General features: G+C 37.8%; 1 protein-coding gene across 1 annotated transcript in view; it reads left to right on the forward strand.

The window, feature by feature from the left end:
* The window catches only part of LOC107710777 (1-phosphatidylinositol 4,5-bisphosphate phosphodiesterase eta-2-like), a 49,805-nt gene that overhangs the window by 10,859 nt on the left and 22,482 nt on the right, over window positions 1-16,464 (forward strand). Inside the window, exons 3-10 of the mRNA XM_016515623.1 lie at window positions 1,980-2,223; window positions 4,693-4,822; window positions 8,521-8,691; window positions 10,735-10,828; window positions 11,640-11,843; window positions 12,143-12,263; window positions 12,977-13,085; window positions 13,927-14,046. Of these exons, the coding sequence (XP_016371109.1) occupies window positions 1,980-2,223; window positions 4,693-4,822; window positions 8,521-8,691; window positions 10,735-10,828; window positions 11,640-11,843; window positions 12,143-12,263; window positions 12,977-13,085; window positions 13,927-14,046 (1,193 nt within the window). The remainder of the gene's footprint in view (window positions 1-1,979; window positions 2,224-4,692; window positions 4,823-8,520; window positions 8,692-10,734; window positions 10,829-11,639; window positions 11,844-12,142; window positions 12,264-12,976; window positions 13,086-13,926; window positions 14,047-16,464) is intronic.

Below are 16,464 nucleotides of genomic sequence, written 5' to 3' on the forward strand. Positions count from 1 at the left end.
GACGCGCTTTCTGTGTGTGTATGCTTCAGTGTCTGCGCTCAGAAAACCGGACCGAATTGAGTTCTCTCTCTTGCGTCGTCAGATTTATCCATATCTCTGCTCTTCTCCTACTCCCACATATTGACATTTTTTTACGTTTTATGCGACGTGCAGCAAGTGTATGTTAGCTTATGTCCCGCCAGTTCATATGTATGCATCTAACCTCCTAACTATGCAACAGATTCGTTCTGAATGAATCTCTTCCCAAATCGTCCCTCCCTAACATTTTCGTCTCGTTTTTATTCGTTGACGAAAATGTCAATAGATTTATGTCATAAATTTTGTAATTAGAAAAGAGTTTTAGTTCGTTATCGTCGGTTAAAAAAATGTCGTTGACGAAAATTAAGACGAAAATTATTCATCAACGAAATTAACACTGCATTGGACCAGTTTAGGACCAGCACATGTCTAGCTTAAACCAGCTTATAACCAGTTCAGGGCCAGCTTAAACCAGCTCAAACCAGCTGCCATGCTTCAAAACATACCTAACCAGCATATGCTGTTTTTTTCAACAGGGTAGAGAACTTTGAGTCTGTAAGGATTCATAGAGAATCCAAATGATACCAAATATGTTGACAGCGTGCAACAATAAGATCATCTGAGTGTTTACTACCATCTCGATCTGCATTATTTAGCAGCCTAGAGGTCTCCTACTGGAAATTGCATGCACATGGTGCTTTTTATGCGTTTTATACACGTTTACCTGCTGCAATATAGATAATCTGTATACGTAGGCCTAACGTTTCACTTCAGTTTTTGGTATTTCAACCACAATCAAGCTATTCTTTTGAAAACAAAAAAATTGTTGCATAACAACATACAAACAAAAAGATGAATAGCAGCATTTAATATTTTGGTTAAAAAAAATGTAATGTCAACAACAGATTACACAAGATGTCAAGTGTGGTTTTGCCTTGTCGCCATGTATAATGAAAGCTTTTGGATACTTTTCAAAAAGCTCCAGCTTGTCCTGCTCCAACTTCCTGTTTCAGATGGAAATATGTCAACACAAGAAAACTATGTTTGTAAAATGACTCCATATGGTCTTTCTTCTGGCTAATCTTTCTTAAATGCACTTACGTGTTGTTTATCTTTCTTTCTTAACTGTGTTGTTGACAATTTACAGTTTACCGTTTAGCATAATTACAAGAATATTTCAATGTAAAATACAGAAAGCCATGATTGACCAATCAGAATCAAGAATTCTAGAGAGTAATAAACAGATATATTGTATTTATTTGTCTAAAATCCCATCTTGATAATATGGTGATACACAGTGTTGGGGGTAATGCATTACAAGTAACGCGAGTTACGTAATCAGATTACTTTTTTTAAGTAACTAGTAAAGTAACGCATTACTTTTTCATTTAGAAGGAAATATCTGAGTTACTTTTTCAAATAAGTAACTCCACATAAAAAGTAACTAAGTAACGTAATTAGTTACTTTTTTTAGGGAGTAACGCAATATTGTAATGCATTACTTTTAAAAATAACTTTCCCCAACACTGGTGATACATCTCAAACACGTGTGTTAGTCAACGGGCATGTGTTGAATCAGTTGCCAATCCAGTAGTTATTTGGATTGCTTGTCGAGGAATGTACTACTACAGCATGCTGTTCAGATGTGGCTACTCTTGGCAGACCGGTTTAAATGAGCCCAAATTGATGAATTAAATGTTTCCAAATGGTCTGCATTGGTGTAGGAGAGTGTTTAATTTGAGGTAGCCATCTGCTCTTCTCATTTACATAATCTGTTCTTGAGAGACTTCATTACACACATTCGTAGCATTGGGATGTTGATGCGAGATGATGTTTCTTTGAGAATTTTGCGGCTTGGAGGAAAGTAGAATGTTAATGAACACCTCAGGATTACAGCGTAAATGTCATCTCTTTCTGTAACTTCCCAGTGCCTATTGCAGTGTTTTTTCTTCTCCTCACAGTCGCAATCGACTCCATTCGGGAGGTGTGTGAGGGGAAGCAGTCGGAGATCTTCCAGCGGTATGCCGACGGTAGCTTTGATCCCAACTGCTGCTTCAGCATCTACTATGGCGAGCACATGGAGTCCCTTGACCTGGTGTCAGGAACAGGAGAAGAAGCTCGCACCTGGATTACTGGCCTTAAGTACCTTGTGGCCGGCATCAGCGATGAAGACAGTCTGGCCAAACGGCAACGGACTCGTGATCAATATCCTTTCTGATGAAGCTCCCAATCCAGAAACTCAATAAAGTTGACACTATCTGTCTTACTATTATTCTGATTTTTAGTAGATTAGGAAACATGAGCACATTGGAACTGTCAGAAGAGTTAGATTCCATCCAGGGGTGTGTGATATTGAAAAATCTTGATAGTTTTGTGATTTTTTCGATATCGATAATTTAAACAATATTTTGCTTTGTCAAATCAAATCACCTTTATTTGTATAGAGCTTTATACAATACTGATTGTGTCAAAGCAGCTTTACAGTGTCAAACAGGAAAATAGTTTGTCAATAATGCAAGTAGACAATAACAAGAAGTAAATATTTCACAAGAAGTAAATGGTTCAGTGATGTCATCATCTAGTTCAGCTCTCTTCCAATAGTGTCTGTGCAATCAAGCCGACAATATTGCCAGAAATCAAGTGTAACTAAGCAAGCCAAAGGCGTCAGTGGCAAGGAACCAAAATATCCATCGGTGACAGAAATGGAGAAAAAACCTTGGGAGTAACCAAACCAGGCTCAGTCGGGGGGCCAGTTCTCCTCTGGCCAGACGAAACCAGCATGGTGTGGTTAATTCCAGTCTGCAACACAGGTCAGATTGTGCTTAGTGTGTTTTTATGCCGGTACCTTGGCTGGTTTAGGCCTGTCATGGGGAAATAAATATGACACTAAAACTGCTAGTGGGTGGCAGCACGTTGCTGTCTTAATAAGCGATTATTGAGTGATTCATTGAATTATTCATTGAAATGATCTGTTCGAAACGGTTGATTCATTTAGAAACAAATTAAGTGGCTTGCTGCATCCCAATTCGCCTACTTACACTATGCCCTAAAAGTATGTGCTCTTTTGGTGAAGAAAAAGTACACACTTTTGAGTGTGTAGTAGAAGAGTAGGCAAGCTTTCGGACAAACTATTAATTGTCATACAATTGCGTCTTTAACGGATGCTTTGTCGCACAGTTACATGCGTCCTGTCACTGTAAACTGGCCTGTCAATCATCTTGTCACAATTAACATTTCATTTCATTTATCTTCCTACTGTATTAGAGAGAAAAGTAGCTCGTTGATCTGCCAGCCGTGGGTCTTTATGCGGAGAACTCTGCTCATATTTTTGTGTAATGATGCATTTAAACGTTAATGACCAAACGGATGTTTATAAAAGTTCACATTGCAGATAACATAAAATAAATTATTTTTTTACCAGGTTAAATGTTGATTATTAGTAACTCTAACCAATTTATCGCGCACACCTGCCATGTTTGAAGTTTTTTTAAATGCTTTTTATTCATGTTTGTAGTTCTGAACTGAATCCTTCACCAAAGCACAATGAATTGTGGGCAATATTAGCCATATTAGTTTGCACAGATAAACACTTCAAAATTCGACCTGAAATAGTAGACCATCCGGGGACTTCTGACATACTCCTTTCATACTATGCTTTGGGACACACTTATTCTAATCTCACGTACTATTTAGAAAGGATAGTATGAACATTGGGACGCAGGGGCTGTCTTTATGAAGGATTATTGAATCATTGACTCAAATGATTCATTCAAAAATGCATTCATTCAGGAACAAAACACTGTTGCTCTGAGATGCGCAAAAGTTCTGCTCTGTCTTTGTTTGGAGCTATTTTCGTGGGCAAAACAGAAATACTATGTCTAAAATGCAACTCACTCAATATTAAATTCATGTTTTTTGAACTGTTGTATAAAGTTAATATCACATTCGCTCACAAGCTAATATTCAGGAAAATGGCCAGCACTCTTGCTTGTGTGATATTACTTATCTATATCATATCTTATATATATATATATATATATAAAAACCCTTTCTTTATAACTTGAATTATATGGTCATTCTAACTGCATTGTATTCTAATAGGATTCATCATGCATTGAATGCTTTTGGACTCTCAAGATGTGTTTTTGTTTTTTGCAAAGTGAGTGACATACGTCAGCTCACATATCGTTAAAACAACAATTACGATATTATCATAGACGATAAATATCGCACACCCCTAATTCTCTGTTTGGGAAGCTACTTTGAAACTGCTAAACTACAAGCTACTTGTATTTTAGAACTTAGAAGTAGTCAGTTACAGTCAAAGTGGGTTTTTATAAACGTAGTTAGCTACAGTCAAGCTACTCTTTTGTAAAAAATTCCCTACGTCAACCTATTGAATCTTCTTCCCTTGGAATCAAGTGAATCAGTGAATAGTGGTGTAGCTCTTCATGCTAAACTGCTACTTGTTGGAAAAAGTGGATTGTTACTTAAAAAGCTACACAATTTTCAGAACATCTGAGCTATTGTCATGCTACTAGACCTTTTTAGCAAACTTGCAACTTCACTTTTAGCTGTTTAAATGCTTGTCATGATGAAATGGCTTCTGACATGTTTGTTGTTAGTGCAGGTTTACAGGTTCTGTGCTCTCAGACCCTTAACTCTTCCCAGCACATGGCTGAAGCAGACCTTCACAGAGGCCGATAAGAACGGAGACGGCTGCCTGAGCATCAGTGAAGTCCTACAGCTCCTGCACAAGCTCAATGTCAACCTGCCCAGACAGAAAGTCAAACAGATGTTTAAGGTGAGCATTTATGATCAGCTGCTCTCTCAGGAATAGTGGTATTGGTTTATAAAGGCTATAGCCACTTGCCAAATATTGCCAAAGCAACTTTGAAAGGTACAACATTTTGGAAAGTTACCACAAACTGTTTGATAACTCACTGTTTGGTGAGTGTCTTTACCATGTAAATGCTTGAACTATCAGTAGATCTAGTGGCTTTTGTAAGACTTTTAATAAAAGACTGGTCACATTTTGGCTTATTCTGGTCAAAAACTGCCCACTTTGACTGGAAGTCACCCAATTAGTCTGACTGGCATGCAAAGTGATCAACCACAATTTATTTTTTATATTGTTAGAGCCTGTCAAATACGGCAGAAATGTTTGATCCTAAAATGTTTGACCCCGATTACAACAAAAATGGTAGATCTTTCCAAAAACCAGGACTATTGGAATAATAATTCCAATATTATTATTGTACAATTAGTAATATAGTTGTTATTAAGTGCCTCAAATGAACAGCTTGACTATTACAAGAGTTACAGTGATTTGATGGCATGAACCAGCGAGTCTAAATCCAGAAAGTACCTTGCAAGCAGTTCCTTACAAGCAGCCTAGGGACAAATTATAGAAGTGTTCTATGCATCCTAACATCTGAATATCAGATTAGATCTTGGCATTTTGAAAAAGCTCTTGCCATTTTTTGCATGCATATGCATGAGACGGTTGTCCCATATCTTCTACAATTATTATATCTTGAATATGAATATACTCCTGTTTGACCAGGTAATTGGTCAGCATTGAAGATCTTTGCAGAAAAGTTTAATAAACAGTGTTTGACACAGTGACATTTAATGTAATTTCTTTCTTGTGTAGTTTTACTTTTTATTATTTATTTTATTTTGTTTTATATTTTATTTTTTCTGGGCCACACCATGGCCTTCTTATGGTGTGTAAGGCTCCAGTGCTCCATTTTTCCAGGCCGTCTGGATTGCTGTGTGTGATTATGTGGTTGGGACCTCACATCAGCTGTTTGTAGGTCGCTAAGCTTCACACTTCATCAGCGTCCACCCCATCTGCTGTAAATGGACACAGTAAACCACAGGGGGGCAATCTGGCCCTGCTATCCAACATCAGAGTGTGATGTGAGTGTGTTTTCACCTGAAGTCTTTGGCCCTGATTTCTCTGGCTTAACCTCACAATTAACCTGTGTGATTCTCGGCCAGGGCCGGAGCTACCTATAAGCAGATCAGGTAATTGCCTAGGGCCTTGGGATTTGAGGAAGGGCCTCCATAACGGTAACATCGCCTATACGCCAGTCCACCAGTCCAGACATGCAGCAAAATACTAGCCTCTTTGTTCATTGGATATAGTTGAATTGTCACTCACCTGCAATTAAACCAATTAATGTTGCCGCTTCAAAGCGGGTCCCGCCTTCTGAACGTTTGCTGTAACGAACACATCATTCAGCTGCTGCGAAGCAAAAGGCCAAATAGGCAGGCAAATCAGTAAATAACCTAGCAACCACTCAAAATACATTAGCAACCGCATAGCAAAACCCTGACATCCACCAACAGCACTCTTTTTTCTTTTTTTAGTATTTATTGTAATAAAAGTTCCCTTTTTGATTTTGCTATGTATTTGTTTAAAGAGACCATAATTTCTATACCTCAGTCTGATATACACACAGGAAGTGATGTCAGCTCCTCGGAGGGAGCATTGTGAATGCGGCTCTCCTGAGCAGCTTCAGTGTTTGTGACCTGTTTTCACGCTTCTCTCCATAAAGCACCAATTCTCAGGCACTTAGCTCAGGGTTTATTACATCCTCCACACCTCGGCTCACCGCAAGCCTTTATGTGTGTGTTTGACTCAGCGGCTCTCCGGATCAGCGCCGGCATCTGAGCCTGGGATTCACTGAGCTGAGAAAACACTTTTGGGCTCTTATGGGCTGAGAGCTGTAGGAGATGTGGAGGCGCTGTTGTTTTCTAGGGGTTTGATTTTCCGCGTAGCAGGGGTTTAATTGTGACAGTGGGCTGCTGCTGTTGAATGAGCCATTTCTCCAGTTGATTGAAGAGCTGCTGCTGGTTTATCCTCCATCATAACCAATGATCAGTCACTGAAGTCAGGCATTAGGAAGCAAATCTACCCACAACTGTGCATTACTGTTTTACAGACGTTCACCTAAATATTTAAATTTGACCTAAAATGGTTACAGTTCATAAACCCTTTGGACTACAAGCTGTTCGTTTTTTTTTCAGAAAGGAAGGATTAAAAAAAAGAATATGCAGAAAATGTATTAGAATGTACTGAAAGTGATAAACAGTTTCTGCATGAAATCTCTTTACAAAAACAAAGTCCTGGTTGAGGCCTAAAAACACAATAGAGTCAAAGTCAGATATGAGTGTTATGTGTTGGTCATATAATCACTCGCACGATGAAGGAGAGTAACTGGAAATAGAATTTAATCACAAACTTAGAGACACATATCAAACATATATAAACAAACAGACAGAGACAAAAGGAGAACTAAGGGGTTAAGTACAAAGGAACTGATGAGTTAATTAATCAGACAACAGGTGAACATAATGACGAAATAAGACAACTCAGGAAAAACTAGGTCAAATATGGCAGACAGAAAGCACATGTTACAATGAGGAGGATAACTCTAAACTGTTTAGTAAAAAATGTGAATTCATGTGAATTGGTAATTTTGGTAACACTTTATTGTAAGGTCCAATCCTCACTATTAACTAACAATTAACTACAACTTTTAAACTCCTAATTACTGCTTATTAATAGTAAGTAAGGTAGTTTAGGTATGGGGTAGAATTAAGGGATCAAAAATATGGTCATGCTGAATAAGGCATTATTATGTGATATATAAGTACTAATAAACAGCCAATATGCTAGTAATATACATGCTAATAAGCAACTAGTTATTAGTGAGAAATGGTCCTTAAAATAAAGTGTTACCTTGCTCTTTTCCATACAATGAAGGTAAATTAGGATTCTCACGGTCAAACTATAAAAAGGACAAAAAGGCACCGAGATTCACAAAGAGCTTCACAAAAGCGGATCAACTTATGTACCAAATTCTGAATCTTCTGAATAGCTTGATGTGAGAACCAAACCATAATTTCAGTTGTTATTCACTGAAAATCTTCCCTTTCACCAGAGTTCCAAAGCACACAAAAGCCATTTGGCATCATTAACATCAAAAATCTTGATATATGAATATACATGAAAGCGACTGAGAAAGGAAAGCTGTGAAACTGTTCCACACACAAACTCCTCATGATTTCAGAAGATGTGGAATATTGCACACGAGTCATATAAGCTACTTTTATGGCTTATTTTTGGTGATTTTACCTGTTTTTTGTAACTGGCAGCCCCTGGACACGTTATGCTTTTATTGTATGGAAAAGAGCAGCGTGAACATTCTGCTAAACTTCTCGTTTTGGGTTCCACGATAGAAAAGCCCTTAAATATCTCAGTGCCTCAATGACACAATGTTTTATGACCCGCTTACCTCAGGGATACAACCAGCCGTATAAAACAATACCACATCTCCCCATTAATGAAAAGTGTAATATCCCAATCCTTAATTTTCCTTGTTATGTTTTGTAAATTCTTAATTGATAATTCAAGGACCTAATAACATTCTTGGAGGTTTTCTATCTCACTGATCTCAATCTCAGTCTTTCTCCATCACTGATCTTTAGGAGGCAGACACTGATGACAACCAGGGCACTTTGGGATTTGAGGAGTTCTGCTCTTTCTATAAGATGATGTCAACGCGGCGCGATCTGTACCTGCTGATGCTCACCTACAGCAACCATAAAGACCACCTGGACACAGATGACCTCAAACGCTTCCTCGAGACTGAACAAAAGGTAATAAAGTAGCAGGTACCTCGAAGCATATGTTGTGTGTGTTGTTTTCATGTCCTCCTTATTAACTCAAGCACATCATTTGATAGACTTGATGAAAATACAGCGCGTCCTTTCTATGCTAATGTAACCATTTCACCAACATTTCGGAAAGACTGTCCTCACACACACCCTCTCAAATCTCCTCTTTCATGGTTTTGAAGAACAGCACAGAATTCAATAAAGCTTTGCTAAGTGGGGCGGCTTAAGCTTTATTTGAATTTTTAGTAGTAGCCTGAAACACTAAGACGACATTAACAGGTCATTTACACTGAAAAATGAAATATACACTTGCAGTGGTTATGAATTTCATAAATGAGTGACCTTGTTTACACATAAATATTGAGGTGTGAGTCTAGTTTCTCATCTTTATGGGGCATATAATGCTCTTTTTGGAATTAATATGCACCTTCAGGAAATGGTGTGCATCTACCTGTGGTCAAATGATTATAAAATTGTGATATGAAGAATTAACACTGGTTAATGAGAAAAGAGTTGACCTCATCAACCACACATTATGTGTGAGTAATTTTTTCACATATACTTTATATTCATTCTGAGCTCCGCCATATTTGTCTGCATTGAGAGACTACAATTGAAAAAAAATTAACACCACAGCTCTTTTTTACGGCTCATTTTTAAGAGGTGATAAAAATGCTTGTGTAAATGTTATGCATCAACTATGCAACATTAACATTGCTTCCGTTTTTATAAATTGTTTATAAAAACATTCAGGAAATTATTGTATGTTTTATTCAGGAAATTATTGTATGTGACATTTATTATGATCATATGCACATATTTTTAAAGATGCCTCCGGACTCTAAACTGATTTGTGATTTAAAATGGAATCACAATGAACTTACAGTCGTCTCAAGTGAACTGATATGTTAACAAGTATGAATGTTATTCTGCTGTTCATTAACCTATGTAACCTCATTTGCAAAATCGCCTCTAGTGGTAAATTTTCACATTACTTCAAACAGGCGAACACAAAATCCACATGATGTTTGATTCAAGTGCTGTTTCAAGTAAGCAGTCGACAAAAGCTGATGTTTCAGGTGGTCATTAAAATCTCATTAAATGTTTAAATGCATTCATGTACAGCATTATAAAGCACCAGCATGCAGTCAAATTGAAATTGAAAACACAAAAAGCCCACCATGAACTATATAAAATGAGAAATTTAGCATTTCAAGCAAATGGTACCACTCAGAGTGAACCTTTCTTCATGATAACATTTCACTCTCTGTCTCAAGTAGTTACCAGCAGAAAAAAAGTGTCCCTCATCAAATGCCATCGTTAGTTTCTTAAAGGGGTCATATGATACAATTTCAATGTTTCCTTTCTCTTTGGAGTGTTACAAGCTCTTGGTGCATAAAGAAGATCTGTAAAGTTGCAAAGACTAAAGTCTCAAATCCAAAGAGATATTCTTTATAAAAGTTAAGAGTCAACCACGCCTACCTAAAACGGCTCGTTCTAATACACCCCCACATGTCTACATTTCATTACACCAAATACACAACATAATGTTCTTTTTAGCAACATCATATGACCCCTTTAAAGGACTGAGAAAAACAGAGCTTAGAATACCGTAGACCGATTTAAGATTTAAGTTAAACCAGCAGCTAATCATCAGCAAGAGTGTTGATGCACTGCGCGGTTTACTGCGATCCGGTATCCACAGCTGGCAGGATCCCGCCGTCCCCCGCTGCATTAGCTGGAGGAAAGATCTGACACTGACTGGCGTGGATGGGAATCTCATTGACTAATCAGTCCATTTAAACACCAGCTGTTAGGCGTCACAATCAGACTCCAGAGCGGAGATGGGCTAGTTGTGAGAGCATGGCTCCCCGTGGTGTTATTTTCACTTATTTCACAAGTAATATGAATAAAAATTAACTTTGATTTAATTTGATGGCTGTATAGTAGCTGTTTTGAATGCATTGTAAGTGTTTGATCATTCACCTGTTTTTTTTCTTTCTTTACTGTTTGTTTGTGTTTCAGATGACAAATGTCTCAAAGGAGCACTGCGTCGAAATTGTGTCCAAGTTTGAGCCTTGTCCTGATAACCAGACACTGTGTGTCCTGGGTATTGACGGTACGCACTTTTTATTTATTTTGCCAGTCCTTTCAGTAGGAATCTATTCAATGGACCCTTTTTATGGACTGCGATGATGCATTTCCATCTTTATTTTTGTGAACATCTTCATTTTTTACAAACATTAATGTACATTTATAACACTCTATGTTGTGTTTTATTACCTTGGCACTCTGCGTGAGTGTTTTTAATACAATGACTTTAATACAATGACTGATATTTTTTAACACTGTACTTCTATACCTCACAGTCTTGTTTTCATTCCTGTCAAAAATTAAATATGTTGCTACCCTGGTGAAGGTCTATTTTTAGTATAAAACAAATGTTGCTGAAATTATTTAGGAAATAAACATAGACGTGAATAATAAATTGTGCAAATATCTAGAATATAGAACTATAAAATGTGCATTAATTGTAAAGGATTCCTATTATGGGTCCCTTTTAGGGTCTAATTCCTGTTATGGGATTTGTTGTTGAAATTGATTTAACCACACTGTAAAAAAGAAGAAAGAAAGAAAAAAACTAACTTAAGTTTATTTGCAGTCCCAATGGCAATTTTAAGTTAATTGCTTTTTTATTAACCACTTTGAATTGAATTGCTAGTGATGAAAATCAAGCCAAAACTGACAGGTTAAATGAATGGAAACAAAGATTACAAAATGATGACAGCGTCTTATATTGGTAGATGCTTTGGTTTTCAAGACTTCATGGCATTATTTTTTTTATTGTGCTTCATCACTGTTATATCAGAGAAGTGACTGGAAAATATTTATGTCAGGATTTCACAATTGCCTCTAACTGTACCTCACAGGTTTTACGAATTACATGCGCAGTCCTGCTGGGGACATCTTCAACCCTGAGCATTACGAGGTGAACCAGGACATGACGCATCCCCTCAGTAACTACTTCATCGCTTCCTCCCACAACACCTACCTGATGGGCGACCAGCTCATGTCCCAGTCTCGGGTGGATATGTACGCCTGGGTGCTGCAGGCCGGCTGCAGATGTGTGGAAGGTGAGACTGATCTGATTTTCTACTGCTTTTTTGGTGCTTCTTCCTAAGGAAGTGAATCAGTGTGTGTGGATTTCCACATTTTGCAATCCAAAAGATCTTTGAAGTTCTTTGCATGATTTTGACATGCTTTAGATTTGTTTAGAAAAATGTATTTTGTTTGGAGAAATATATATTTTATATTTGTTATAAATATATCATTTATATTATTTTATATTATAAAAATAATATAAATGAACTTTAAATTGATTTTATGCATTTTTTTTAAAAAACAACTTTTTTTCTTTAATATCATCCTTTAGTGGATTGCTGGGATGGACAGGATGGTGAACCAATCGTACATCATGGCTACACCCTGACTTCCAAAATCCTCTTTAAAGATGTTATCGAGACCATCAACAAATATGCATTCATCAAAAACCAGTAAGAGACACAGACTATATTGGATATTAACTGATTCAGAAGGTTATTAGACAGTAGATATTAATCGACTGAGATATAAACAGCTGATTAGTGTCACAAGCCAGATTTCTGAGTTTGTTTGTTTTTTCAACCTAAGAGTCTCAGATGAGAAGAGGCTATCAATCTGTAACACAACCAATGTGCATAACAATATATGTAACTATTATTATTATTTTATTTTATTTTTTATTTTTATTTATTTATTTATTTTATTTTTGAGAAAATACAATATCTAGTGTGTGTTTTATTATTATAATTATTATGATTAACAAATGCAGGGCTGTGCATGGTTGTTCATGTTGATGGCTTTTTTTCTACTTTAGTAATACAATTTAAATAATTTATAAATTTCTCTATCGGTGAACAAATTAGATTAAGGAGATGATTTTAAGAGAAATCATAAGCTAAAACACAATTATATTTTTATTGGCTATTTATTGATTGATTGATTGATTGATTTCCATATTGCATTATATCTAGCTTTGAACACCATGCTTTCAAAGTATCATTTTCACATTGATCTATATCATTGAATATCATGATATATCATATTAGTGCAAAGTTTTTTTTTCTTTTCTTTGAGGAGTCTTCCAAAGACAATTATTACTCTGCAGTCTGTCTGAGCATTCCTTCAAGTTTCAATCCTGAAGGTTTATGTGTCCGACTGCTGGCAGTGAAGGACAGTCACTTCTAGCCCACAGTCACAATGTCTTTGTAAAATCCCATTCACTGAGCCTGAAGACAGCGCTGTTGAGGTCCAGGGAGTGTGTGAACGTGTCACACGTTCATGAGCATTTCACACTGACAGCATGTTTCCTCCATCACTATGACTTTCAGGTGTTGCTGTTACTAAAGCTGATAATCCAATAAAGCCATACGCTGTCAATGGTTCTTGGGGTTCGCAGTAAACAAAAAGCTATTTTTAGACAATGTCTCACACATATGTCAGATGCGATATGTGTCTGTTTGGCTTGCCACTTTAGCTTGTTTAGGTTTAGAAATGGCAATGACAGTAAAAGTGCACATTTACAGCAGTATGTGTCAGTATCCGGAGCTATTTGTTTTCACTTATGGATTATGTATCATGGTTTTTTTGTACCAAAAACAATCTGTGCTTTCCACAAATAGAGTACGAAATATGACCTGAAATCACTGAAAATAATTATTGCTTAACCATTAGAAATATTGTTTTGTCCACCTCAGACAAGGAACAGCTAAATATAATATGAGTTGTTTTATTTTGTATGTTAATATGCTCTGAAGATTTCTGAATGAGCCACTTTGAACACGTTTTAATTGGAAGCTGCCGTTTTAAGCCTTCTGTCTCACAATTTAATGGCATTTTAATTTAAAAGAGACATATTATGCCCCTTTTTACAATATGTAATATAAGTCTCTGGTGTCCCCAGAATGTGTCTATGAAGTTTCAGCTGAAAATACTCCACAGATCATTTATTATATAATTTTGAAAATGCCTATTTTGAGTGGAAGCAGAAACACGCTGTTTTTCGGGCCTGTCTCTTTAAATGCAAATGAGCTGCTGCTCCACGTCCCCTTTTCCAGAATAGAGCTGCGCCTTTACAGCTGGTACCTGCTAAAAACATCTGTTTTGGTTCTGATGAAGAAGATGGCTCAGTATCTGACTGAAGTGTTGGGTGATAAACTGGACACGTCCTCCATCCCTGCCGACCCGTCTGGACTTCTGCCTTCACCTGAAGCCCTAAAAGGCAAAATACTCATCAAGGTAAGCATCTAAACGTTTTTATGTCAACACTATGGAGCAAATCTATGGTCATTTTCAGATGATGGTCAGATGTTTTCATGATGTAAATCAGCTTGCATGATGTAATTGCTTGCAGTGCATGCATTGATTTATGAAAGATTATTTGAAGCATTATTTTAGATTAAGATTTCAACCTCTAGATGAGCAAAGTCAAGTTGTAATTATAAACATATACTGTATAATTAACTAAAAAACTTAAATTAAAAGTACTAGAATAAACTATGTAAAAATAAGCTTTACATTTATTTTACGCAAATTATTATTTTTATTTTTTTTCAAATAGTTACAATGTAGTAATATGCTCTCAATTCTATAGGTTATTTTATTTGTTATGTATTTTGCTTTCTTTTATGGTTGTTATAGTTTTCGTTTATTGTTTTGGTGCTTGGCGTATTGCTTGTTTTTCTCTGAAAAGTATGCTCAGTTTTTGTGTAATTTGTAACTTTTTTCCAAAGGGTGAGTGAAATCAATTCACAAGATTAATTAGGATATCATGTGATTAACGTTTCAAAATATTTTGTTACTAATATCATATTCTATGCATAATTATTTGAAGTTTTAGTAACATCACATTTTGAGTTTTGTCCTTTTTTTGCACAGTTGTTGGTCTTTTTCTATCAGAAAACCTTTTTAGAGCAGCAAAACAGAAGAGTCTTAATGATATAAAATCTATTTGCTGAAGTGCAGCCCTCTCCTGTGCTTTTAATAAAGTGTGAGGGTTGAAAATCGGGCCGTAGATGGAGCAGCTCGGCAAGCGAGTTGGCGCTATAATTGAAGACAGACTGGCATTCCCACCAGAGAGTGAATCCTGAACTGCAAACTGGGCCAGCCGGTGGTATTGATAAATTGCTCGGCACAGGCTGTGGATCATGGAGCACGTGGACAGACCGCGTGTTTGGAAATACACTCGCATCGCAGCTCAATCGCTGAATTTGACTGGACCGCTGCTTTGTTACCATTGAACAAGACTATAATTGTCAGACGCTGTTCCATGTCGGTGTGTGTTTTCTTCCCCCATGTGCTCCATGTTATGTTTATGCCCTTATTTGGTCCTTCCCGTTCCTGTCCTTATAGTTATCATTTGTTCCAGGTGTTCCCCGTTCAGTTCCATTGATCCCAGGTGTGTCCGATTAGTTTCCTGTGTATTTAAAGTGTGTTCTGCCCCTCGTTTCCCATCCGGTATTGTTCGTCTCACCCCAGTGCTACGTGTGCTTTCCTGGTGTTCTGTTTAATAAAGTTCTGTGATTATTCGATTCTCCTATGTATCCGCGTCTCCTCGCTCCAGCACAGTAGGCACGCATGACAGAATACCGGACCCGCAAAAAGTGAGCGGCGCCTCTTCTCCCCGTGTTTCTTTTCCGTTTTTTAAAGTGTTTTTGTTTTCCCATTTGTTTCTCCCCGCGGCATGGAAGTCGCCGTTCACTCAAGCCCGCCGGCCGTTCCTGAGTCAGGCCCGCCTGCCGCGCCATTGTCAAGCCCGCCGGCCGCCCAGTTCACCCGTAATCAGAAGAGGAGGATGAGGAGAAATGAATGGCTCAGGGCTCTCTTCCTCACCCGAGAGCGCGCCCCAGTGTTCTCCACAGCTCGCTCCAGTGTCGGCTCCAGCCCCAGAGCTCACTCCAGTGTGGGTTCCTGTCCCCGAGTTTAGCTCAGTGAGTGCTCCTGTCCCCGAGTTTAGCCCAGTGAGGGCTCCAGTCCCGGAATCCAGTCCAGAGCTCGCTCCTATACCCGCACCTCCAGAGCGCCCTCCAGAGCCCGCTCCTCGAAAGCATCCTCCAGAGCCCGCTCCTCGAAAGTGCCCTCCAGTGCCCGCTCCTCCAGAGCACCCTTGTGACCCGGTTCCATCCGAGATGCCCGTAATTCTCTCCCAAGTATTTTTTTTGGGGGGGGGGGGTTATAGTGCTCCAATGTTTATGCCCTTATTTGGTCCTTCCCGTTCCTGTCCTTATAGTTATCATTTGTTCCAGGTGTTCCACGTTCAGTTCCATTGATCCCAGGTGTGTCCAATTAGTTTCCTGTGTATTTAAAGTGTGTTCTGCCCCTCGTTTCCCGTCCGGTTTTGTTCACCCCAGTGCTACATGTGCTTTCCTGGTGTTCTGTTTAATAAAGTTCTGTGATTATTGGATTCTCCTACATCTCCGCGTCTCCTCGCTCCAGCACAGTAGGCACGCATGAAAATAATTCAACTCACTAAATTTGAAAACTTAAGTTTCATTTCTGTCTTAAATTTGACATAATGCGCATTTTAAGTAATGCAAAAGTTACAACCTGCAGTGATAGGTTCTGTACACTTTTTCAAATACTTCATATCACTGATGAAAAAAATCAAAAACTCATACAATTAATTGTAATTTTACAGTGTATGTTAATGAAATATAA

Source organism: Sinocyclocheilus rhinocerous, unplaced genomic scaffold, assembly GCF_001515625.1.
Source record: "Sinocyclocheilus rhinocerous isolate Xijiao unplaced genomic scaffold, SAMN03320098_v1.1 scaffold1048, whole genome shotgun sequence".
NCBI lineage: Eukaryota > Metazoa > Chordata > Actinopteri > Cypriniformes > Cyprinidae > Sinocyclocheilus > Sinocyclocheilus rhinocerous.